Here is a 27,716-nt window from a genome sequence, read left to right as displayed (position 1 = left end):
ACAACACTAAGTTATTCGAGCGCTGTACCGATAACTTACTTGTCATATTATAGATAACACAAGAAATTTTGCTATTTTTAATCTTTAACAAGAGACACCCTTCCCTGTATATTGGAAATTTTTCATATCTTGATTATATTCTACGGCATTATAATATAAGCACATTATATTATAGGGCATTAAACTTATAGCAGGTATATCGATAGTGTTGAGAGATTTCGATAATATGCAAATAATCTCATATGAACCACCCTAGGTAGAGTTTAAGTTACCTAGTTCACAGAATGCAAGCACACACGACGTAACGAGATGCATTTTGATCAAAAAGTTTTAACTCTGATGATAGGCTACATGTCCGATCTAGCAAATTTGTGTATATTTATTAAAAATCTGAATAACCCTTTTAAAAACATCTACTGAAGATTTGATTTTCTAAAAGGTCGCTTTTTCGTGTGCCTGAAACAACAAGAACTCTTAGATAGCTTCCTCACGGATACTTGAGTCATTTGCCTTTGTTTCTAGGATGCAAGGGCGATACTGCACTGTAGAGCTCAGACGAATGGGCATAGTTTTTCCTCTAGCATGATCGAAGCAATTCAAAAAAATCTCATAGGAAAAGCAAACAGTGGTAGGGATAATTGTACACGCTTCTTCTATGTTTACTTTTGACGCTATGTTCCTCCTGACGCCTAGATTTATCTGTCATTCATGTTTTAATGTTTGCTGAACAAACCAGAGGACATCACGACATGATGATGACCCGTAACGGAACTGTCCGGCGTCATTTCATTACGTACAAACGACGTTTCGACGATAAGGTTCTTTGAGATGTCAATGGACTACGTTTCTGCGTTGAAATTTGCGCACTTCTTCAGTGGTAGCCAAATATTCTGTATGCCATGCACTGTTGTAGCCTTTATATTGCGTGTTAGCTAATTGACTGCCCAGATGTAATGGCTCCCATTTTGTGTGCTAAGCTTCTATTATTATTCAGCTCACGTCGACGCACCTCGCTTGTGCTGCTGATGACGACGATTCAATGATAATGGTAGTTTACCAACCAATGCAGCCGACAGAAAAGTCGCTAAAACAGCATTTCAAATTGTGAGTGCCATCGTCAGTGGAAAAGCTGCTGAAGGAAGTGAGACAATTTTCCTATGTAATAACCCGTAATAGACTAAGCAAGCAGCTGTTAACGCTTGTTTGGCCTGTAGCCATTAAACAGTGGAAATCTGTGTTTGACTGGTCACGTAACAAAGTTACGATAAACGGCGGTAAGTGACTGCCGACTCACAAAACATGCCTATAGGGTTCATCCAAACGTAGACCTATTGATGTCTGCGCGCGAGCACACAGGAAGTACTAGTATCTAGTAGTCTAGTATCGAAATCTGTTCAATGAAAGCGCATGCATATATAATAAAATATTTGAAAATAAACTATTAAAAAAACAAGTCGTATACTTTGACAAATCGAAGAACAGGCGCAAGCCGCTTCGCGTACATGGCAGCAACAATGCTCTATATGGAACAGCAGTACAAATGGTAAAAACGAAATCGAAATCACCTACGTGCGAAACACCGCAGGAGGACGGTGAAATGTTCAGCAGGAGAAGCTGGATAACATCCGACAACAGCAATCAACGCAATGAAAAGCAAAATTAGGAGATGCCCCTAGGAAAGAAATAACAAAATTAACAAAAACAGATTACATGAAACAATCAAGAGCAATCATCAGCTACGAGCAATGATGCTATAGGTAGAAAAAATTGGGACCTGCCGTTATATGAAACTGCCTCAGGCCCGCCTGTAAATCAGGCCGACAAATAAACGCCTAGTAATAGTCGACCGCAATGTAGGGTTGTACAGGAGCAGGATAAGAAAGTGAATTGCTGGTAGTATCGGGTATGAGGGACAAATCAAACGACCGATAACACCGAGCAGCGTCTGCTACGTATACTCGAAAGGGCAATGATACTACCTAGAGGGGAACTCAACGATCTGCTGCGAATTTTCATGTTAAAAGCGAACTCCAGCCAGTCAATTAATAGATATCCGTAAATCAAGTGATCAATCACGAGGTGCAGGAAAGACGCAGGATGCACAGTAATATGTATTGTTTCATCAGTTCCGAGCTAAAAAATAATGTGGGGCAGTTGAATAAGGCGGAATATACGAACAGAGTCGACTGGAAGGAGTGGACTTTTCAGATATTTTATTTTCCTTTATCAGATAACAAACGTTGTTACATAGAAACGTTTTGTATAGGCATAGCCACACGAGCGATACTGAAGAAATTGAAGTTCATATCTGCTAGGCCAGTTAACTTCAGGCTTCCTCGCGACGTCACATAGGATTGTGGGGAGGCACGGCATTGTGAGACAACTTCCTGTATTTGAGCTTTTCAACACGCGAAAAAAATATGACGATATGGAGAAGCGATTCGGTACTTGATGACGATATCTGTCAGACGGTTGTCTACCTACGAGTCAAACACAGGCTGTGTAGATTAAGCCATTCAGTGAGAACAACACTCAAAATAAGTTGGTTCGTACACGGTCACATCGGATAGAGAATCCAAACAGGTACTAGTAGAACAAACAGCCGAATCGAACATAGATTTTTTGAAAAACCCGCGAAGACCTATTATAGGTAAAGTAGTTTCACACCAGCTACGGAATTAAGAATATGAACCTAGATCGAAAGCAAAATAATCGATGTAATGCGATAAAGCATTGAGGGTCGATATCGTTATTAGTTAATTGAATGCTATAAATCAGATAATAAATATTTAATTTGAAAAAGCTAAGGTAAAGAGCAGACGGTTTTGATTTGGTGATAGTCAAAGGAATGATAGGAGGTCCAGTCCGAAACGAACAAGAAGCCATATAAATTGTGAAAACACGAGATATATACGTACCTAGATAAGCTTATAGGCAGCAGAATACTTTACATCAGAACAAGCATATACCGGAAAGCCTAAATAGGTGTTAAAAAAAACTAAAGGAATCCTCGTGGGAAAAATAGCACGATGGAAAACAGCTGCAGAACTAGGAAAACTAAAAGCTTGTTAAAAAATGATTTTAAAGAAAGGAACAATTTTCCGAGAACATACATAGAAAGAACTTTGTAGGGGCCACAAAATCTGTCCTAGGACATTAAACTCAGAAGAGACTAAATGAAGCGTAAAAAAAGTGTTTCAAATAAACACAGTGAAGAGATTGAAGAAGAACAAAGAAGGAAGAATCGATTTTCGCTTCATGAAGGAAATCGAATCACAAAACAAAAATCACATTAATCAAGTTTATGGTCAATCAAAAAATATTTGTCAAGATGGGCCAACGTCGCAGAACATCGATTGAGCTCGCTTTATTGTGCTTGCAAAGACTGGACGCCGAACACATCTCGGTACGGTACTGCCGTATTTCTAGGTATGAAATAGGGTGTAGACGCACGGTCCGCTTCATGCCGGAAGCTAGCCATCTAGCGCAATGCTTAAGGACAGCATCAGGCTCAAAACTAACAACACTGAAAATGTATACAAAGCTGACCCACGCAGCTGTGCTAACAGTTGATTAATGCACGGCCCGCCTTTCCTACAATTCGTGACTCTCGTATTGTGCTGATGTCACTAGCATGAACTCGAAAAATGTCGAACTAGAGCTCCGGATGGGCTTTCGCAGCTAAATGTAGTTTAATTTTTCCCCATATGAATCTACATAAGATCGCAAACAAACGGGCAACGGAATTTATCAAGTATCCCTTGCGAAAATCGCGCCTTTCAAAATGTATATATTTGAGATATTTGTGTTTGTGCGGCTGAAGCAAGAAATTATCGAACGTTTGCCGGACAGTCGGCTAGAAGAAATTGATAAAAGACATCATCACTTACGATGGTCGCTTCGTTCACTCCTGATTGTTGGGGACGTTACAATCATGCCTACGGACTAATAAGCTCCTCCTAATAAGTGGGGCCGTATAGCACCTACAACAAAGAAATGACATATGTGCTATGGGCCAGTGATTTGAATTCAGTACGTAACGAAGACTCTTCCTTCGGACCTATTTAAAGTAGGATAACGCTTTACAAAGCTATGGGGCAACCAGTCGGAATACCGGCGGAGACTCGCCGAATTTTGTTTATCTAAACTGCTAGACTGGGTGCTGGCAATTGGAGCTGGTATAGGCCGATACATATAACTCTAAGGGCAGTTTATGTGTGGATTGTACGTTAAGGGGCTACACTCGGACGGTCCTTGTCGGGAAGGCTTACTTTGGTCTGCACACGAAATCGATAAGCATCAAAATCACAAATCACCGACAGCAAATGTTCATTAAATTTATATAGGCTGTATGAACGACCTTGTATAAAGCCTATGCGCAGCAATAGACGTTGGAAACGCAAAATTTCATACAGAGTAGGCTCAACAGCAGCCGAGATCAATTTTTCATTTTTTAGAAAGCCTCAAACTGAAACTTTGTATAAACCAGCAGGACCGCCATAAGATATATATGGTACAGTTTTGAGCTAGGCGGACGGTGATGATGTCTAGAGCCACTAAGACAGACGCAGTAAGTGTGCAAGCAAGCGACACTGGCGGAGATTTAGACGCGATATATACGTGTAAGTGTTGTACACTATAAGGGGCTCTACTTAAGCACGACTGAAGGGGTATCACGTTTTGTTAGCTGGGCGGGCAGCAGTGAGTATCTAAGGTAAAGAAAAAACACACAGAGTTTGTAATGGAGCGACTCCGCCTTCGATGGCTAAGCATACCCCTGTGGGGATTTCGATAACTTCGTGAGAGAATAGCTCAGTTTTTTTATTAATGCAGATGCTTCTGCTATGTCATGAGAAGGTGAACCCATTACAGTTCATTTAATCGATTTAGTTAACTTATTGACGTCGTCTGCTATTCGAATTATTCCCATAGACGGGACTTGATTCAAAGAAAGAGGAGGGATCTGTTTTAGAATGAATCTAGTATAGGGTACAAGCGTAATATGCATTAATGTATATTTTTCCCTTTTTCCATTGGTATATTTATGGTTATTGCTTATGCCGAGCAAGCAGGAAATGTTATATGCATTATATATCTTTCTTTCAGGTCCCGTAATATACGGCTGAGGCACATTTTGCCGACAAACGACTGCTTAATGATTCTTTTGAAGGGATACCTGAAAAACTCAATCATCTGCATTCTAAAAGGGATAGCTTAAAGGTAACAATTACAAGGAAAGACTTGATGCCAATCAGCATATCCTCTCGTTTTCGGGACGTTTTTGAAAAACACACAGTTTTTATTTGTTATAGCCTTCCTAAATTTTCGTCCCTTTTAAATCTCTAAAAACCGATATTTCTTATTGTACGTTCAGAGCACTACTGTCTCATATCGTTTCGCCCATCTTAACCCATTAGAGCAATAGAAACAAAAAATCTTTGAGCTGCTACCCTCCAATAACCCCTTAGTAAACTGACAAGTTGATTTAAGTGTTAAGATGAGGGGCTAATATATACTGAGCAGGCGGTAGGTACGTAATAACAATCGACTACCGCCTGGCCGTACGAAGTTCCATAACAGGACTGTAACAGGGAAGTAACGCCTTCAGATCGCTGCAATAATTCTTTGAGCACTACCCATTGGCCATGTTCGTTTCAGTAACCTATGTAACCTTTTCGTCCGTAAGAAGGCCAAGTGAGGTCTTGGAATCGACAGGGATTTCAAGCAGTTGCAATCGTAATTGTAAGTAAGCACTGGCAATCATTACTAAATAAATCTTGAAAACGGTCTACCACCTTGAGCCAACCACAGTATTGTATGCCACCTCAGAGGATCTATTTCAGACCATTTTGGCCCTTTCTTCACCTTGTCCTATTGTAAGCTACTTTATGCTTTCGATTTCTGTATACCTACCTTCCATTCCGATCTACCTACCGTTCCTTTAGCCTCTACTGCGGGTTGCAATGGTCCACCTAATAATAAGCGATACTAAAACAACTTGTAAGACGTGCACAATTGTGTGTATTGCGACGCTATGGCCTTTGCAAACAATGGCACCTTCAGCGGGCTCCAAAATATATTTGAAAGGCAGTTGGATAATGGTTTAGTGTATAAGCACCCTTATATTAGGTTGTCGAAAAGATACTAACCGCTTGTCTCGCTAAATGGCTACAGAGTCACACGTCACAGGTAATATGGTGACCTCAGGTCGGCATTAGTGTTATTTTGAAGTTGACATTTGATAATGTGACAGAAGATGTATTAAAACAGTTGGAGTAACGTTATTCTGGTTTAGGATAGAGCTATGAAACCGCTAAGGAACTAAATATTTACCACGAAACAGCTGTGAAATGTATGAAGAAAGCTGACTAGAAAAGAAGCTCGACGTTTGAGGGCCATGTGAATTAACGCAAGAGAATTTGCTCAGTAGCATCCTCATCTGCGAAGCTCTGCAGAAATACTACAGAATCATGCGCTTGATAATGGGCAATTAAAAGAGGATCACATACGACAATAGTGTAAAAATGAAAACGCGCCTTGGAACATTTGTGGCAAAGCTCAGACTATCGTCAACGAAACTAATGCTTTTTCATTAAGGATCAAATCATCACTGCAAAGGAAATGCACATTATGGGTTGTTACCGCCAGGCAAAACGATTGGTTCAGACCTATACAGTAAAGAACTAACGAGATTACAATGAGCCATTGAAAAAATCGATAGGAGTTCGTAGACGGAAAATGCGTCGTCTTCCATCACAGGAACTGCAAGCTACATATTTCTTTAGATACACGACAATAACTGAGAGAACTCAGAACAATTTTCATTCGTCTTCCGTATACCCTGGATTTTGTGCCGTCAGGCTATCATCTGTCTCGGTTTTTGTAGAACTACCCTAATGATTATCTATGTTGAATAGAAGGAAGAAAAGCAAAAATCAATTTTTCCCTCAGGATCCGCAGTTCTACAGTGATTGAATCGCGATGCTATCAGAAAAATTACACAAGATAGTCGATCAGAATGACACATATTTAGTTAGATAATATTTTCGAATATAAGAAGTATTTGCCTCAATTTGGTTTTGTAACGATCGATACTTTTTCGGCAACTAAACCCCTCGGTGTAGGCGTCTTGTTAAGCACGTCGCTGTTTTCTCGGAAACTATATTCCTTTCTTACAATTTGTACCCCTATAACGTTAAAGCAAAAAGCTTAGGAGCGTACATTTGAAAAGCTATTTAATTAAACCACTGGCACAATTTCACCAAAGGTCCTGATTGGATTGATCCTTTAAACTCCTATTCTGCGTCAAATACGAATAAACAGGTTCGCGAGCTTGCCACCTGCTTCTTAGGACTTACGTTTCGATACCAACAATCAGTCTTTATCCGCGTTATTACTGGTTAGCTAGATTGAAAGAAAAAACGCTCGACTGAATGTTGCGCTCAGATTCAGCGCGAAAAATTAGGATCAACATTTAAGCAGAAATCCTTCTACGAAAGATTCCTCTGTCTTCTAACAATGAGTTCTCGCAACGTTCGACTGACTGTTACAGACCGAACTAGCAAAAGTACCAGCAGCTTTTGAATTTTGATAGCTATTTTTATCTTATAGTAAAGACAGTCGATTCCCTAATGATACTTTTGCTTTGGTCTATTTGTCATATTGATTTCGTCGCCTTTTAAAGGCGACAGTCATACACGGATTCGAATCTACTGAGGGGAACAATCGTGTATTCGTAATAGCTTCGTGGGTAGCGTATTTAGCTGCTTACTGTAGAAGCACGTGGTGGCCTAGGATCGAATCCATGCGCGGACAAACGATTCGTTTCGTGGTGGAAGCCAGATGTCTGATGCAGCGTCTAACGGCTCTGCTGGACAGAAGACTCGAAACACTTAGGTCAACCAATTGGACTCTAAATGCACTCCTTTACTGAACTTAGCGTTTTTATGTATCACCAGAAGAATATGTCGCATCGATAAAATCGTCATAACATAGGCGACAGCGAACATCAACAAAGAGCTGTTTTCGTAGGAACGTATATGATGTCGTCTAGTTTCAACAAATGTAGAAAACAGCACAAGTAACTTTTTGAGAAATTTAATTCCTAAAACGACGAGAATTGATTGATTGAAAGCTGTTAAAGTTCAGACAATATTCACTTTTTACTTCGGCCAAAACCTCAAGTGCATAGAGTAAAGTAGAGACAGGAGCACACGATTGATGTAGCTTACCAAAATTTTTAGACGCAATGAAGCAAAATAGACCAGCGAAAACGAAGGCTCTCAAAAAATGAGAAAATATGAATAAAGCCATGTTCCAAACTAAACTGCTACCACTAAAAGCTGTAGCGGCTACTACCGGTTACGTGTTTTACAACGTATGTATATATAGTACCGTAATAACGTATGCTATATAATACGCCGAGCTGGTCTTGAAATGGCCAATTTCTAAGACTTAACAAACAGCGACTACAAAAAGCAAACAAAAACTGTCTGCAGGAAAAGCCTTAGTCGACCGTGCGCCAGGTTAGATCACATTAACGTTAAATGGATGGGGAACTGGATACCTAGAGATCTACTTTAAGGCTTCGCTAAAGCTGAATGCTCGAGCATGGTAAAGGTCTGAAAATTTCGAGCTTTCAGAAAAAGCGGACGATTGTTCGCAAAGGGCTTCAGACTTCGAAGAGGAACGGACATAATTCTATAAAAGAAGAAACCGTTTTTCTAAAAGGGGCAACACATACGGTGGCACTCGGGGGCTGTATTATGCTTTGTTTATTCGTGTTCACGCAAAAGCGGTCTGAATATACATAACTACGCTATAAGCGACTTTTTCAATATTTTTTACTTCCGTCTTAAATATGAGCTATGGACCCGCTAGTAAAGAAGCGGTAAAGACCAAATCGCGATTTTAAAACCACCGCTGATGACTCCAGCTATAATATAACCTGCTTGTAACGACCTAATTTTATTTAAGTCATTTCACACAGTACCCAAGCTAAGACTCGTGTAACGTAAACCTATACGTCAGGTGCTACTATTAAATCATACTAAAAAAGAAAAAGGTTTGCTCATCAGAAAATCAACAGAAGCGGACACTTTTAGGCAAGTACACTTGCCTAATGGCTTACTATTCGGACATCGCTGATGACTCTCTAGACGCCTTCTGTTCTTCGAAGTTGAAAAATATTTTAAATGAATAAATAATGTTTTAGTTAAACGAGAAGAGTGATACGTATTTCGTTCCTTATCTGGTGCTTCACCTTCAATATCGCACTTTGCGCAAACGTAACGCTCATTCCGTTAAACGTCGAAGCAGTCAACTGTTGTTTAAGATATGAAATATCTTTTGTAAAAACTCGTCTGTCTATGCGGCTACATTCAATCTTCAATCAACTTTAGACTGCACAAAACGCGAGCATATCGTCCATGGCGGATCATCTCTGGCTCTCATAGCGATGAGAACCTTAAAAAGTAGTTTAGAGATGATATGGTTGCCCATAACCCTATAATACTCGCTTGGCGCCATTGGCGAGAAGACCTCGTGTGAGAAAAACGTTCCTGTGGCCTATTAATAGTGAAAACATCATTACTTTAGAGAACGGTATCATACTACTGTAAAGTTTTCCGGTCAAGCTAATATGTGTTGGAGGTACTTTCTTTCAAAATAGATATGGTAGTGCCGGTAAAGGCAGTGGATGCTGGGTGGCGTTTCGGCCAGATTTTATGTGTAGTAACGCCGGATAATACCGGCATACGGGGGGTGATATTCCAATGAATAATAATAGGATAAGTACGCTGATAGCAACAACGATAGATGTAGGGAAGTCGTAAAAAGATAACGATGAAGTAAACGAACGAAACTTGTAAATATATATGTGAGTATTCCCTTTTGTATCTTATTTCATACAGTTTGTTCTATAACGTTAGGGTATCATGCATAGAGCTTATTCCAAAACAAACATCGATTGCCAGCGGGGTAAATGTTCGATAAATTGTCTAACTTGACTACAGAGTCAAGTAGAATTCGGGAACGACCAAAAAAAACTACTAATTATAGTTATAGAGAATAGGTACATTTTCGAAAAATATTGGTACGTTTTCAGGTATAGTGTACTACCAATGATTTTTCTAACATCGCCATTTTTAAAAATATTGTCAAACGCCTTGAGAGCTTCTGCCACAATTAAAATTCCAAAACGTGCACACCATAAAAAATATCTACATATATGTAATGTTGCTTGAATAGAAATTTTAGTACGGAGCCGGCACTGGCTCAGTATAGGGAAGCGAAATAAAAACGTTCATATTACTTCGACCGGTTTAAGTAGATATACGCTTTTTTATTTACAGATAGCTGCAGCTATTTACAGATAGTTTTTCGTGCTATTCATTTGGAGCGATATAGCCCATTTTCATTGGATTATATTTTTCAGGCCATGCAGCTATTTTCTGGCGCCAGTGATTGTAGGTATTCTAAACGCATTCTGGCTAGCTATACAAAAAGTCACTGGGCACATCCAGACGCAATTTGACCTCGGAGTTTTCATCCCTTTCACTGCGAAACGTTGTCCATTACAAAAATAAGCGTTACGTCTTTAAATTTAGTGTGCCGAATATCAGCTCGACTTGGGACGTACAGGACCCCATTTAGCCATTCTTCTGTCTATCATTAAAGGTTCAAGTTTTTGTGAAGGTGCTCAAAATATTTCTTAATTGGGGGAAAGCTTTGTGCAGATGGAAAGCCTGGGTGGAAAACTTTCGCTATACGGTAAAGTAAAAAGGGTTATAATTGGAGCACGACACAATAGAGTATTGTTCATGAGCAAAATTTCCGGTGCAATTACAGATGCCTGCGCATCCGTATAATAGTACGAAACCCTTGACTTTAGCTTTCCTTTTTATTGCGGTGAAAGCAATGGGATTACTAAGCCAAATTGAATCTGTTTGAATCCTATTGCACACCCATCATAATTAATTTCTCATTGTCTAATGATATTGAGTAAATAAGAAAAGAGGATTACGTGAAGTACCCTAAGATAAGGTGTTAGTTATAGAATGAGGCCTACCCGTACGAGCATAGTTGTACCACTGGCGACAATTTTCGAATATGTTTGTTACATAACTAATTATTATTATTATAAGAAGAAGACTAACTGAATTAAGTTGCGGCAACTTTTGCCATATAATAGAGACGACGATGGAAAGAAAAATACGCATCGCTGTGGCTTGTCATTTGTGTTGTTTTATGTCTTATTCGTATAAAAATTTTTTAAAGAATTGGCGTCTCCTTGAAAACTCACCGACATCCTGATTTTGTGGTTGTTGCTGTCGATGGGCCAAACACTCATCAGGTCGTCGTCGTCGTCATCATCGTCAACATCGTCATTTTTACTGTCCACTATGTTTTCCTTGCCTCCGTTAGTGTTTGCCGTGTCGCCATAATCAGACGCCGACATCGATGCTTCTGTGGCTGATTCTCTTCGTGTTTGTTGAAGATTAATTTCTATCTGATCGTTGCCAGCCGTCGTAGAAGCGGCAAAATCAGCGGTGGCATCAGCAAAATGCAACTTCCTACGACGTTGGCGCGTCTCTGGGCTGCGTCGGTTTCGATGACGCCTCTCCTTTATCGAAAACCCACCTTCACTGTCATCTTTAGCAGTTTTACCATGTCGACCAGGCGTGTTGACATCACTGGGCTCAGCAGAATTCGGCCCGTGCCGAGGCCCGGCGCTTATAAATCGCTGTTTTTGAAATGCTTCAACAACCTTTTCGGTAGACGATTCCAATCCTTCAAAGTCATCTACCACACTGTTGCCCACGCGGCCGTTTCGTTCGACGGCGCGAAACCGACGGCTACTGAAAGTATATGGAGATATATCGTTCCTTTCGAGCAGCAGAAGTTCGTGATCAGTAGATTTCGCTATGTGGCTTATATAGAGGTCAATTGCAAACAGCCCGTATAGCACGGCCACAAGGAGATATATTCGCAAGTGCGATGGCTTGCAGTGGTTTTCTCCACAGCAGGATGACTGCTGCGAACAGATCGATTTAGTGGCTCCCGAAATTGTAATATCCTGCAGGGATAACCTTTGTCGCTCGTCTTGGCCCCTTGCCAGTACCGCATCTGGAGCAACCATTTTCCCTGTGATCTACAATTGAGCCCTATACATGCACAAATACACGTACAATAATAATAATCGTCTTATTTAATCGTCATTCACGTTCACCTTATTCACTACAACGGATACAATGTATTTAAACTAAAAAAAAAAATCTTAATCCAGTTAGCCTGTCAACACTGTCTAATCTGTGCATCACTGAAGCATCGAGGACAACAGGAAACACGTGTTTATGTCAATTCCTCATATCTGATAGCACATTCATAGATATTCTAATCATTCAAAGGTGTCGAATCGACTTCGTATGTATTTGTGAACCACTTTATCGTGTTATATACTAGAAAATATGAACGCATAACGACTTTGGTCGAAATCCACAGAGTAGAGCACACCTTAGCGCCATATAGATGCCAATTGACGTAGACCCCCGTCCACCTCTGATTCAACTCTAACGCGCGATAGCACTCACAAGTCTCGCTCCGAAGCGAGATCGGACGCATTTCCCTTTCCTTCAATGATGTGAGGGTAATAGGAAAGATTCTGAAGTATCCCTTCTCCTATCTGAGCTATCTTCAGACTAAGTATATTCTCGTTTCTGACAGAGAGATATTCGTCCATAGACACAATGGCTCTGAGGTGTATTTCACACTGAAAAATACACATAACGTAGCGATATATACAAGTATACTATTCCAGTTTATATCTACATAATTAAATAAACAGTAATGTTGATATATAATTTAATATGTTGATGCGGGATTAAAAGCGTAGATTACTTTATATATCTAACAGTATTAAATTGTATTATTTAATTATTTTCGGTTATATACCATTTCCAGTATATGGATTCGACAAATGTGGTCTGAAATTTGTTGCGAGATGTGTCGCGTGTGCCAAGCCTACGTACTTATTAAGAAGGTCCGAAGTTTTCTGACTTCAAAATTTTACATAGATAATATGTGTTGGGATATGTGCCACGGATACACAGAATGTTAACAGGACAACCCTAGAATATCTGCAGTTCCAGCGATAAACCCTTGTGTCCTAGTTGTACAAAGCAATACTTCATTATATCGTACATTACCTGAGGCTTATCTTCATTAATAATGAAAAAAAAGCTCTACGTTAAATGATTTGTTCATATAATTTGTGTAAAATTAAAGAAGATTATACCTTTGCACATTGCCAGCGTCTTCTTGGGTCTAGGATATACACAGAATATTTAAATAGCTATATAAGTGTAACTTTTTTAATTAGAGTGGGTTTTGCTGAAAGGCCAGTAAGCACTTCATGTATACTCAGCCATTTCGGCGTTTGTTGTTCTGATTGTAATAAAATCTGACCGTGAAGTATATTGCAACTACTGCTACTATTGCGGTGCGAGAAAGCATATTGTAGCTATTAGATTGTGTCGAGTCATTTTAGGACTAGGCAATGGGTTCTAAAACATTTCAGAGAATCTGAAGAAGAGTGGCCCATTTCATCTGGCGAGACGATAGCATCTGTTTTACTCAATTAAACTTGATATGCCCATAAAGCAGAATCGTTATCGGATAGAGATCCGTTGCCAAGCATTTTCTTTCGACTGCCTTATTATAAACTGGAAGACGGACTTGGCAGACATGCTCGGTAGCTGTGGCATGTCAGATGCTTAGGCAAATCTTCAGAGTGGCGCCATGACATTTTCAAGGGGTACTGCCACTGCGTTGTACGTATTTCACTATGCAGTATTCAAAAGTAAAAACATATTAAAGCGCACAGGTTCTCTTATCTATCTTCAAGCTGAAAGAAAGATACGATTGTAATTCACAATAGGAATCGCTATGAGATATGGGCCATCAGCATATGAAACGTTAGCGAATTGATGAACGTTAAACAGCTGAAATTTTGTGGGGTTAACCGTTATGAACAAACCTCTATATGGATATAGTACATGTCAGCTTGTCAATTGAATTAGTATTCGATCTCACGAATTCATTTATTCAAGATGAGCTTTTTTTTTCCAACCAAAATTGCCGGGGAGGAAAATACGTTAAGCGCTGACTATTAGTTACGTATCTCGCTGTTAATTTATACATTTAACAGATATAAGGGACCTTTATTCGGAGTGAGACTTTTCTGTTCGTGCGATTTAGATGCGTTCAATCGTGCACAATCCAGATTCTCGATGGCGACAGGTTTCTTGGCAGTGTTTGTTTTTTGCGTAGCCAAAATGTCACATAATGTTAATTTGATGATTGTCTGAAACAATAATTTGGTCCATTTTTAGCTTTGTCTTAGTGATTGTTCGGCCAAATTCCTCACACGATTTACTTCCGGTTAAGTATTTGTTTGTCTCCTATAGCCCAGTTCGAATAAGTGCCACAAACGAGAATATTCCGAGGAGGTCCGCACATCAGGCGTCACCATGGTAGCGTAGCGAGTAACGTGTGTTACAACGACACATTGTGATTCAGGTTCGAACCCGGGAATAGACAGACTTTGTTTCTTTTCTAATTGACGACGATGGACTCTGAGGGTTCTCATCTAGATGTGTGTGTAAGCCACTAATCTGTCGAAACTGCGAATAGAGCCGGACTGCGTCTTTCTATTACTTAACGAGCCCGAGAAATCGAGGAATAATGGTCTATTGCATAAAAGTGGACAGCTACGGAAGGAGCTTTAATTTGTCGCACGATTCCTGCTGACATCTAAGCTGAAAAGGGTGGCTTTTTGAGGTACGACACGATGGTTGACGGTTGGACAATAGAGCTCTTGATATGTCCTTTGGGTGTACGATGTGTGAAGATGTTAGATGATTACTATAGAAATTTAGTCTATCATTCACAAAGGTGATTGTCCTCTATTTCGGTGCACATATGTACTCCTGACGACAATGGTTTTGGCGACATTCTGTTAGCTAGGGCTATTTCACATCCACTAATATATCGTATGTTCGGTTTGCATAAAACTGAAGGGATTCTTGCTTGTTATTAAAATTTAGCTAGACAAACAGTAGCACGCACGATCCAGATAATCGAGTTTTTGCACTATGTATAAATACAAGGTCTGTTTATAAAGTCGTATTTACCTCAACAACGGTATAGTTTGAGATAAAAAAAAAAAACACGAAAGCATAAATCATCAGTAATTCTAAAGTTCATCTATCATTACGTTCTCGATTTGTTATTAATTCTTTGTTATTGTTTTTAATTTTTCAACATATATTTTTGGAAAGAGTCCCCTGAAACCTATTTTACTGAAGAGATCTCTTAAATAGAAGTTCTACTTTTTTTTTAATGTTCTTCAACGTATCTAATATTTTTAACAGTTTGGCCAATGATTAATAATAATTGTTTCGAAACATTTTCACTACATAAGTGTTACTTTGTAAATTTAAAAAGGCACTAGTAATGCGTAGTAAAATACGTTCTGGAGTTTCGCAGGTTGTAATAAATTTGAAAACCTTCGAAGCGGTTGCTTGAATTAAGATATCTATCGGTTGGAATCGTTTTTAGCCCCATTATCCGTAAAGAAGAAGACAAGTCTCGAATCAAACTGTGATTGCTTAGTGAGCCGCGTGCGAACCTCAAAATAAGTTTTGTCGGATAAGAATATACGAGTTCACTAGTATATAAACCTTGGGCCTTTCCGGCAGACATTTTTTCTTACATCTTATTATTTCCTCACTATGTGCTAAAAAACCAAGCAGGTTTTTTCCAGGATATATATGCTCGCATATTTCTGTTGGCATATTCTAATAAAATTATTGAGAGTTATTGCTGTTACTATGTAGCAGTTTTTTTTTTGCAGGAAGTAAACTTTAGCGTGCATATTCATCTGCTTAGTACTTTCCGACGCTTACAGACAATGATAGTAAAAAGTTAAATGTAATATAAGTATAAAATAAAATTAAAAAAAATAAATAAAAAATAAACATCACTCATATTATGGCTTTCATTTTCATCCTTTATTTTAAATTGTAAAGTACCTTACCTTCTACTGAATGCTTATCCTGAAGAGCAACATTAACAGGATAATGTACTGCGCCATCCAGAAATTTACTTTGGACATTCTTCTGCAATTTTTTTAAGTTTTGCCAGTGCATGGTAGTAAGCTATATGACAGCGCTCGAAATACGCTTCCATACGTCGTGTAATTAATTAATTGGCTAATTAAAATACTAATAACAGTCAATAGACTACGCAACAAACTTGATAATTTGTTTTATTTAGTTAATCTTTATCTGTTAAGTTTTTAGACAAGGCCATTCTATTTCACTCATCGTCAAAACACACTCACTCATAAAATGCTCCAACACGCTGTCCTATATAAGCCTAAGTAGATCGCGTAAGAGAGGTAAGCCTTTTTATTCCTCTAGGAGCAAACAGCTTCTCCTAGAAAATAATAGCGCTGAGATATAAAACTGCGACAGGAAATCTAATTAGTTGTCTCACTAAATGAGAGTTTTAAAAAATAAATATATTCATGTATGGTTCTTTTCCACAAAATATTGGCTTTCTCCATATAACCCCGCTCCTCCTTATAGAATTCGCTATGGATTGAAAATCCACCAGCAAATATTCTTAACGCAACATTTGAAAAAATATCTAATGCATTATATATATATATATATATATATATGCATTTATTATTCGTCATTGCTTTCCACGACCTTTTCCGATTTCTTCTTCTTTTGGCTAAAGGTCTTCAGCTTCGACGTTGCAGAACTCGTCTAGCCAGTCTTCAAAGCCTCCTTTGCTATCTTATATATGATACTTTTACGAATTTTATGTATTCGAAAGTATAATCCGTCAGCACAACAACTGCAAAAGAACCGCCCACTGAGGATCTTGCAATGGAGCTTTAACGAACTTCACAATAAATAGCCCGACGTTGTCGCAAATAGCGGCGACTTTACCTTATCTATTGGATCCTTTCCGTTATACAAACTTTGTTCAGCAGACGCAACTAGACCGTTTGTTCTTCTCACGCATTTGCAGGTGCATAAGACCTTTGCAGTTGACTAAATGCAAGTCATGTTTTTCTTTAAGATGAACATTTTTACGTCGGGCCTAGAAGCATCTCTTTTTCTAATTCACACCGACACGGAGCGACTATTTTTCGCCACCCTTATGCATTCTGTCCAGAAAACCATGATTATAGCTGTATGTTAACCAGCGCCAGGCAAGATGTTACGGATCATTAAGAAACTGTGTTTTCTTGTACACTTTAGGTATTTTGCTTTTTATAATTTTTATAAAGTTTTTATAAGTTATATATAAAGTTTTTAATAGGATTGCATCCATTCTAGATGTTTGATATTGGATTAGTACTCGTAGGTTATCTTCTTCGCCAATTACAGATTGAACTAGTACATTCTTCAAGTTATAAATCGTATCAGTGAAGTTACAAGATGTCCAAGTGGATAATCAGCGGCTTAATGGGTGGGAGAAGCATCCTTGATCAGTATACAGTAGTAAAGAGGTAAGCGAAAAGAAAAAGGGAACGTCAAAAACCGCCCGTGCTTACATAACGAATTAATACTAGTGAATTTTGTAGATAGCAGGATAGATTCGATACCGCAACCACATACATCGTGAAAAGCTTCGAACTAATAAAAATAGTCTTTTTCTGTTTCTTCTTGATACTGTGTAGACGCACTCCTTTCTTCCCTATAAAATTGTTTCGCTTAATCGAAATTATATATTTTTTTTGTAGCTCATTGTTTTTTTTCTAATTAAATTCCTTTGAAACGGTAGTATCCACGTGCTCATCATGAAAGCTTCTCGTCTATAGCGACGGTATGGTTAAAGCAAGTTCTTTGCTAGCAATAGTTATGTAAATACCTCTAGAGTATATTCCGGAAATGATTTGTAAAGTGCCCATGTTATGTTTTTATCTCCCTAATGTTTTTATCATAATTTCACAATAAATGCTTAAAGGAACTCTATACTAAACCAAGAAGTTACTTTAGATTAGGCTAACCCGTTTCTCTGATATACTGACGCCACTTTCTGCGTAATCGATTCGTTCGATATCCCAATTTGACTTCAGCGGTCTAGGTTTGTTGTTTCACTAGAACTTTTCTCGGCTTTTATTTTCACCAGTTGCAAAGCAGAAACTTTGTTACTAATCTAAAGTTGCGTTAATTTTCACTACTATATGAGTTTTTTTTTGCTTCAAAATTCGTTATTTTCCGATGAAACTGTCAGTTCATAGTTGTTTATAGCCAATGATTCTATGTAAATATTTGTTCCGCCAAATTTAGTCTGCTAATGTATTATCGAAGATTTGCACCCGCTAAATGCCTCTGAACAGCCTAATACAAGTGTAGAAGCAGTTCGTCTAAAGTGCTAAATATCACTGAAAGTGTGTTTAAAGATAGCATACTAAAAATGGGAGCTTCCATTTTTTTTCTGAAGCTGAAATGAGAGTCTGTATATCAAGAAGCGATTTTTTTTGCATTTAATGGATCCGCTTTAATGTACGTTGGCCTGCTAAATGTATCTATTAAGAAGCTACATTTTTACTGTACTATTCCAAAAAATATACCCGAAATGAATACGTGCTCTCGCGAAAATATGAATAGCATACTAAAATTAGAAGTTTGTTAGACCCTGGGATCTACTAAAGTAGGAATCGGAAGGCAAAGAAGCGTCCTTCGAGCAGAATATATACCAAAATACTCTTCACGATTAGCGCTGATTGCTTATCATTGTCTTACGGAGTGTTACGCTTCACACAGTAATCTTTTTGAATTATACACCTATGTAGCACCTTCGCAATGCTACAATTTCCTATTTCATTTAATTTCGCATCCGCCTAAATACTAAACCAATTATGCGATTTTTAAGCACAGAAATATTACGTGATCACCAATTACCAAAAGAAGAAAAACAGAAACCCTGTTGCACTGTCTTAGTCTTGAGACATCGTGAATTAGATTGATTTTAATAACATAGGGTAGCTACGTAGGGGTGGCCGCCTGTGGAGTTCGACTAGAAATTGCTACCGATGCAAAGACGAGTATCGTGGTGATATGTGTAATACTAATTAATGAGTGGATTAACTACGTGTTTCAAAAAGAATAAACCTGCGCGTATCTGCATCTTCAGAAGACTAGACTAAAAAAGGGAAGTGATTTAGCCATTTCGCTGAAATGGTATTCGCTGCATAGGTTTTCGAGTATGTCTTTTTCCTGGTTCTCTGAAAAAAGTTGAATTTTTCTGCTACTTCTACTCTTTCTACCCGGAAATTCTGTATCAGTTAAAGATTCATCACTTGAAAGCAGCTCGTGAGCTTTAGCTGCACGTGTCAGTAATACAAAGTTCAGTAAACTTACATGCTATATTAAATAGCATAGTAAACAAGCGTCCAAGATCGAAAACCCTTTTAATTTTCCTAATTAGCCGCAGATAAACCCCCCGCAGAATGCTCACTAACTTATATTGCGCCTTGAGGAAACCCGGAGGTAACTGTAGAGTTAGGCGTTTTTCGCAACAAAGTAAGAAAGCTTATTTCACTTAATGACAATCGCACAAGTTTATTGATCATCATCATCATAGTCAGATATTCCATTATATTACTATTTCTACCTACGTGTTCATTTATTATTGTATGGGTTATATGTACATCAGATTAAATATTTCACAAGTTTTTGAGGCATCTTGAGAGACAACTTCCATTATGGTCATTACGATAATTACTGTAAGTGTGCAATTTCTCTAAAGAAATTAATCGCCATAGGAAACCTCCCCCAACACGCACATTTACAGGTACTGCGTAAACGAAATGGCGCTGTTACTTTTAGATGTACACTTTCTCAAACTAGGAAGGTAATTCAGGCACTTGTACATCAAATGGAATAAGGAAAAATCCCACCAATAAAGTTTATGGTAGCCTACTAGATACACATATGGATTGCACATTTCACTGCCTATCTGATCACTATGCTTGATTTGATCCTGCTAATCACTGTGTGCTAATACTTTTATGCAAAAAAAAAACTATCCAGACCTTAAATCAATCAGGTGTTACAATAGATAACATCAAAATTTTCTATTTAATTTAGCCTGCAAGGTACGCTAGCGATACCCTTACGATAAAAATGATAAAACTAACACTTGTGCACTTGACATATTGAGGCAATCTCTTTTACCATTTACATTATAACTATTGTCGACGCCATTGTCGCATGCTTGTCTCTATCGGAACAACAACTGCTTTTTGACTACTAGCGAATTAATCACAGTAGCGAACGATCATTATTATACCATTGCTCCAATTATGACTATGACAAAAACATTTGTCAACCAAATATGTTCTTAGAAAATCATAGGGTACTTAGGAAATCAAGGGACCGTAGACGTACCATTATAGCTAAGATATTAACAGTTATGTTAATTATTATATCAATTTTGCCCTACACGGTACTGATGATTGCATAAAATGGGGCGTAACTTATTAACGAGGCGCGTTCCGTTACAAGTAAACTTCTCTCGCAACAGCGATTTTGCGTTTCTCACTCATTGCATTCGAAGCGTTCAAAAGCGATTCTAGTCAGAAAATAAACCGAAAAGGTTGGTGTGCGTGTAACGATTTTTTATCGGCGTTATTATTAGTAAACACTTTCGTCGGTAAACGCATCGTCAGAATGAACTTTACGGAAGTTGGATTTTTATAGCGTCATCATTCCGAATGAGCCCTCTATGTTGTCATAATGATGTCCTCTATGTCAACCTCCCATTTATTTTGCCATCTCTGATCCTTTCTAGTTCGCATTACATGAACATTAGCTGTACGAAAGGCGTTTCATGATTTTCTCAGGTTTGTTCAAATGCAGTGCATCTCGTAATGCGAGGATCATCATCTTCAACGACAGCTTTCCATCTAGCCTGACAACGCTAAAAAAAAGGTTCAGCCTGCCATATTTATTTTTTTTTCTTCTTTTTTTTTTAAAGGAAAAATTAAGAACATACCTGCATCAGCACAATAACAAATTATCTAACTGTCAGTTAAATAGTCACCATGCTACTTCACCTGCTATGATCATGATTTCAACTTAGAAATAACTCTCTAAAATACTATAATGATTGTTAATTGAAGTAACGTGCGTTTCTTCTGTCTTAACAATCAAAGTACGCCCCGGTTCACTGTACGAGCTGTCGCTTTCTAAGTGACTAAATGTTCATTTTTTTTTGGGGCAAGTCCGCTGTTAAGACATATGAGATTAATTAGGTTTCTCGTTGTATTTTTTCGGATATGTCACCCAGCTATCGCTAAGGTACGACGGCAACCGCTATACACATTCTAGGATAATTCTGTATGCTTACGCCTTTATTTTTGCTCACTTTTCCTATTGTGATTGACGGAAATATTTTCATCATTGAGGACATCACGGCGCAACATTGTGAGCCAAGCCCTTGTAGTACTGCCTCAGAGCTCAAAGGCCGTTCATAGCCCTATTATGTAATGCAGCCAGAAAATCCTATTTATGTTTTTACCTATAGTTTTTACAGCGGTCGAAAAAAAAACGTTGCCATCTGGGTACTAAGTTAAGGATGGTAGCAAAATGGCGGCCTGGTGACTACTAGCGGATGGATTTGTCAGTCAGACCCGAGCCTTACATTGAACATTGCCTTGCGATATTGTGGCTGCTCCTGCTTTTGATAAGGTGATAAAAAGGAATCAACGTGTGTAGAGCAAAGTAAAAATGGTACTGATGAACGCAAAGGCAAGAGAGCAGGCTTTGGCCTGATCCACCACAGGCCGTTGAGCAGAGTTGATCTCGTTTAATTCCTCTTCGACTGAAAAGCATAAGGGTAATGGTATTAGGCAGCGTGTTTGTACGAAAAATACATCATTTAATCAGTCGAATCAGAAACAAATGTCGACCTCAATATAATAGTGAGATGGCGTTCGTTTCACTTACGGGTCTTGCATGGCTTATAAAAGGTGCGAATAAGCTTTAAGCCTGTCGGCGTTTGCTTTCGTACACTGCCGAGTCCAATTAGATTGCCAAATTCGATGTGCCACCTAAAATATTCAGCCATAAAAGATGTAGACGAGGAATGGCAAAGGAAAAACTGTGTCCAGATTCGTCGGTGACGGAACTCCGAGCAAAGCCATGTTGGATTTACTTGCTTTTAAGCATAAGCGCTTTTACATAAAGCTATTATATATATATATATATATATGACTTCTAAAGAGCCTGACCATTTTAGTGAAATGTATAGAAACGTTCTGATTTTGTTTGCACTATATAGCCACCTACCGATGAGCTTCCGATCCAAAGAAGTGTACCGTCATCTGCGTACATTGTCCACCGAGAATGTCACGCTCCGATTGCCGATCAGACTGTATATAATTAAACGGAAATTAAAAAAATGAAAAAGTAGAGACAGAGCAAGAATGCGAGGTAAAACATTATGCATATAAAGTAAAAGTTTTGTTGCAATATATTACGAAAGTTTGCCTTTCATGTACCTGAATAACCCAGTCGGTTGCGCTCAGAAGTTCCCGCATGTGCGACATAAATTGTCCTGAAGTGAAACCCGGAAATTTACGTACGCTCACATGACGGATTAAGTGGATATCTGGCTTAAGATTAGCGCAACCAAGTTTCTGGCCCGCGCCCTCTTTCCCAAAGATGACTATCGAACGACCAAGGACTGTGGAAATAATCAATTCGGACAATGTTATCAGTAGATATATATATATATATATAAATATCAATATGATTTTGCTAAAGACTCACAAAACTGTTCCCTGACAAAGTTTCTACCAAGAAGCAAAAATTTATTATAGTCAGTTTGGTAGCATGTCTAAACTCCAATCCTAAATTCCAATACTGCGACCTTAATTAAGAGCTCCTATGAACCTTGCAAATTATATGTGTAGAATAAATCTGAGCAAATTTGGTGGCCTATTACTTACTGGTATAAGTAATGTCAAAAAAAGTCATGCATTTCAAACAAATGGTTGACGCCATTGTTGTAAAAGAAACCAATTATTTCAGTTAAGGATTTGTCACTTAACATAGCTGACAATTTCATTAGACTCAGATGACTGAGAAAAACGCAAAACAAGGTTGTCCATTGATTTGCCCATTATTGCTCATTCGAATAACGACTCGTGGAGCGGCATTTGCGTTTGCAGCCCAACGGGCCGTTAAAATCCTTCGCGGGAGTTCAGCGTACCCGAATAGTTTCCAACAAGTGGCAGGTTGGGATCGATAAAAACAGCCCGTCGTCCTTGGCCAACTTCTAGGTGGCCATGTTTCCCCGTCAAATCCCCCATTTCGCAACGTAAAGGGTTTGATGGATTACAATCGGCTTTGTAACCGTCCGATGAAGCAATCGCTAGATAAGGGTTCCACCTAAAAGAAAAAGTACATAGTCATTTCAAAGCATTATTTTCTTTTAAAGAAAGTTCATTTCAAGAAATCATAGTTATTAAACAAATAGAGTGTTCATCATAGTTGGCTATACGTTGGCTTCAGGCATACGCAAGGAGAACTTACGTGAATTTCCTTTACTGATAACGACGTTAATTACCTATATCCAGCAGCGATGCATCGCACATTTTCATTGGGTTCAACGGCGTCATGTCCAACCTGGTTGACGTACACAGCCCACTCGTGGCCACGTGTAAGGTTTCTGTCATATTTTCCAGGATACCTGGGATGCAAAAGTGCCGAATCATCAAACGAAATATCCAGTTACTCAGTTGTTCATAAATTTACTCAGGTTCAGCTTACGATGACCAAACAAAAATATCCCACAAAATAGATATAATTAAAATGCAAAGACTATCCACATATTACTATCGTATAGGCTCAATCAGTTAACCTAAGGTCAACTTCGATGAACGTTTCGCTGCTCGAGCCATCCTTGTATTCGAGCTGTCGAAGTCGCACGAAACCCTGAACAGCGCTCTGCAAATTAGAGTCAACGTTCATATCGTTTAAAACAGGTTAGGTAAAATCTACATGGAACATATGAACGCTTGCTAGTAACCGTCGAGTATGTGTTTTGCATCGGCGTTTACCGTCGACGTTAACAGAGTTTGTACAAAGCTAACGCCTTGGCTGAAATAATAGTAATAAGGGGTGGGTAATAATTGCGCAAGATCGCAAAGCAACGGTGGGGCGTAAGCTTGTCCTAGTTGCACATCTTTCTATTATACTCGTGTTACTTTTGCTGCAAAAAATAGTACTATCATTAGTATCCTACGAAGCTGTAGCTAAAAAATGCATCCATAGAGAGAAGATTTGGAAAGATTTCTTCGATGAAGATTATTTACTTTGGGATCGTCGAAGCTAGCGACAGCAATAAGTTCTCGACCATCTTCACGGCGAATTTCCGGTAGAATAGTCCCGCACGCCCAACGCTGGTTACGTTCTCTTAAGTGAATGACCACGGAGCGGCCAATCACTGAGTTCCTATGTGCATGGATAAAAACAGTGATAACGATAAACCGCAAACGCTAACACGACTTATCTGACCATTAGATGTAAACAAACTCGACGTTAGTGAAGGACTTTCGTCGGAATCGGTTCTCTGCGTTAGGAAGGTTAAGTAGATTTTGTTTGTTACGATAATGGTGATTAGTTCATCTAGTGTCGTTTGAATCAGTTACGATGTTTGTAGGTATTTCCAGATATACCTTCCGTAGAGCTGGAGATTACTATCAAGGAGGGAACTCTGCTCAATATCCTTGTCGTCAAGCGTGCCATATTTGCCTGACAAATCTCCCACCTAAAACAAGTTGGCAAAGATATTATTACGGCTATTTAATAGTCAGTAGACCAATCACTGAAAAGATAAAGTCTAACAACTCTATATATATATATACATAAACGCTATTTTGATAACAAATACTAGATACTTTGTTTCTGCATATACGATCAAGCACACAAATAGCAAATGTTTAGCTTTACGGGTTATTATTAACGCACTTGTGGGGAAAGCAATGGGAGTTGCGCGAATAAGTTAAGATCGTGGAATAAAATTTAGCATTTGACGACTTTCTGGCTATATGTACTATACCTCGTATTGATCGACGGAACCAACTGCAGGAGCGGGTACGAAGCCGGTATCAAGCCCATGCGGATTGAAGTGACCTCGGACAGAATCATCGTTGCATGGAAATGCTGCAATTGATCGAAGTATTGGCTTGCGTTCCGTTTTTAAGATTCCGACTGACGGTATTGTTCATAACGTGCCATGCTCGACTAGTATATGACGCACATAGATAAAACTATCTGCAGGCATTAGCTTTTGCTTTAGACTAATATAGGCGATTCAATTTAAACCAGGCAAAGCTCTTCATAACGCAATCATCGGCTCGATAGCAGATACTGAAAAACAAAAAATAGTTGTACGTACATTTCTCCATTGGTACAGGCAACTGATGGATGTGATAACCAGAAGCATAGCGCTCGAGTCCGATCAGGTCCACGTGAACCTAAAATATAGAAAAAAAAACTAGCTTAAAATCTGAAAATGATCATTTATTTGGTAATCAACAACAGGGCAGACTGACTAAGTACAAGATGACATAAGCTAGGCTCGGTATTTTTTTTTATAATAATAATATTCTAATATGATAATAAAGACCCATCACGTAAACAAGGGTCCTCTGGTATAAGTTTGGGTACTTAATTCTGTCGGTTTTGTTCCTTACCTCGGCAAGATCAAATTCGGACTCCTGCTTGAAGACAATTGTACCAGAAACATTCGATGGAATACCGGCCCCATACGACCAACGACGAACGGCTGCTATCAATGGATGTGTAGGCATAATCGTAGTGCATGCGAGCCGATCACCTCTATGTGGTGGTGCATGATCATCATGAACTACCAAGGATCTATGTGCAATGTATTATATACATATGTTAAGAGACAATATGTAAAATGTTGCACTTTTACAATAACTACTTCTCAGTCATCTCGATCGAATTGTTCTAATTGGAAATAACGCGTGGAATCACTATGGCATTGAAGATTGTTGTCTAACTTAGTGACGTTTTACTGTCAATTTTCAAGTAAGTATAAGTTTCACATCAAGCTTGACTTGAGTTTGTAGTTTAACGGCTGGACTCACTGGAGTTTTGCGAGGCCCACATACATTCTGCAACCGAATGTTTGTCGAAACAATTACAAAAAAAAATTTTGCTAAAAAATCGCTTACCGATGCAGAACACTGTGAGGCCCAGACAAGGGCAAGTTTACGTCTGTGTAGTAGAATTTGTTAAGAATGGCTCCACGCTTGGCGGCAACTGAAATTCGAATACCCGCTTTGGAAGTGAGGTCGCCGACAGCACAACGTAGCGCATTGCCTGGATGACATACCTGTATATTGAAGTTATCTCTATTATTTCGGTTCCTCTTGATTAACCTAAATTCGCGAGCTTTCATTGTATTACATAAAACTTATTATCATTGTATTACTAACTTTACCAGCCTGGTATCGCTTCCTATTTTTCCTATCGCACCTATTTCTTCATTTAACGAAATCACAAAAATCAATTATATATATAGCTGAATGGCAGTGCCAACAATGGTCTGTGGTTACACATGCGCCAATTGACCTTTTCGCGCTGCTTCCGAACTCCGACATCGAAGGGATTATAGTCCTTCCCAGCACTTTCACATCTGCAAAAAGGGCATTACAAATATTGTATGTAGCAACCGTGATATAGTAATAGTAATAATAAATTCCAAGTACCTATCATACAGGGTGTCTTGTGATGTATACGCATTGTAGCTCCAAAAGCTTATTTGTGTCTCCTATGATGCAAGGTTCGTTTTCGTTTTACCCTTTTCGGATACTCAAAGGTCGGCTTAGACTTCCTACTCAAAGAAAGAAACTAACCCAGTTCCTGTACCATAGGATCTGCTTATTTTCGTCTACAAACCGTATAATTTTCTACCAACCTATATAGGTACGCTTACGGGAGCTAATAGAATGTATCAATTAAGCCATTATCCGCCATAATCTTTATTAGTTTCTAAATTTCCTATAGCCTTTTTGAGATTCGGTAGAATATATAGGATTAATTTTATAAATTAACAAACCGCTTTGTCCAGTTGTAGAAATCTCTGCCTGGCGGATCTAAGTGAATATCGAAGCGGTGGCCTTCTGTGCTATTCGCCGTGCCGTCAGCATAGGTTAGCTCTGCCAGCACAGTGGTTTCTGCCCATGGATTATTTATCTGTAGATAAGAAATATACAATATGTTAGATAGTACTGAATAATTTGGAAGCTGCTTCTTCGAGAATGACGCTTAATCAGTTTCGGTTGAATTCTAGTCGCAAATTCAATGTTGGTTATTTCACTATACGACTTTCAGCATAATCCCATATAAAACCAAATAATAGATACAACTCCTTTCTTGCTCCTTCGGGATCCACGCCATGTGACAAATATTGTTTGTAGCATTTTTTTTTGGTGGACCGTTCCTTCAGCACCACAGGATGAATCGTCTATTAATTCCTAGTGGGTAGCGAATGCATGATGCCACAGGTCATGTAAGTTTATTCGATTCCTTAAGATATGACCTAAACATCCGTGAATGATCGTTGGATATAGCAAATGAGAAAATCATTGA

The 27,716-nt window shown here is 38.7% G+C and overlaps 2 protein-coding genes across 2 annotated transcripts in view; both read right to left on the bottom strand.

Annotated features, from left to right (window-relative positions):
• LOC111269698 (uncharacterized) overlaps positions 1 to 12,545 on the bottom strand; it is a 98,099-nt gene extending 85,554 nt beyond the window's left edge. The window contains exon 1 of the mRNA XM_086972183.1: positions 11,303 to 12,545. Within this exon, the coding sequence (XP_086828309.1) occupies positions 11,303 to 12,139 (837 nt within the window). The 5' untranslated portion in view covers positions 12,140 to 12,545. The remainder of the gene's footprint in view (positions 1 to 11,302) is intronic.
• Positions 12,546 to 19,617: 7,072 nt separating this feature from the next.
• Rsod (superoxide dismutase family protein Rsod) overlaps positions 19,618 to 27,716 on the bottom strand; it is a 63,357-nt gene continuing 55,258 nt past the window's right edge. The window contains exons 14-28 of the mRNA XM_022849489.2: positions 27,184 to 27,320; positions 26,697 to 26,760; positions 26,297 to 26,457; positions 25,790 to 25,973; positions 25,492 to 25,570; positions 25,153 to 25,256; positions 24,770 to 24,861; positions 24,407 to 24,545; positions 23,953 to 24,038; positions 23,659 to 23,781; positions 23,302 to 23,480; positions 22,589 to 22,773; positions 22,377 to 22,459; positions 22,035 to 22,138; positions 19,618 to 21,909 (exon numbers count right to left, since the gene is read on the bottom strand). Of these exons, the coding sequence (XP_022705224.1) occupies positions 21,791 to 21,909; positions 22,035 to 22,138; positions 22,377 to 22,459; positions 22,589 to 22,773; positions 23,302 to 23,480; positions 23,659 to 23,781; positions 23,953 to 24,038; positions 24,407 to 24,545; positions 24,770 to 24,861; positions 25,153 to 25,256; positions 25,492 to 25,570; positions 25,790 to 25,973; positions 26,297 to 26,457; positions 26,697 to 26,760; positions 27,184 to 27,320 (1,839 nt within the window). The 3' untranslated portion in view covers positions 19,618 to 21,790. The remainder of the gene's footprint in view (positions 21,910 to 22,034; positions 22,139 to 22,376; positions 22,460 to 22,588; positions 22,774 to 23,301; positions 23,481 to 23,658; positions 23,782 to 23,952; positions 24,039 to 24,406; positions 24,546 to 24,769; positions 24,862 to 25,152; positions 25,257 to 25,491; positions 25,571 to 25,789; positions 25,974 to 26,296; positions 26,458 to 26,696; positions 26,761 to 27,183; positions 27,321 to 27,716) is intronic.

This window comes from Varroa jacobsoni, unplaced genomic scaffold, assembly GCF_002532875.2.
Source record: "Varroa jacobsoni isolate VJ856 unplaced genomic scaffold, vjacob_1.0 scaffold_150, whole genome shotgun sequence".
Classification (NCBI taxonomy): Eukaryota; Metazoa; Arthropoda; class Arachnida; order Mesostigmata; family Varroidae; genus Varroa; species Varroa jacobsoni.
Note: the sequence above shows the minus strand (reverse complement) of the source record. Positions and strands in the feature narration are given on the sequence as shown.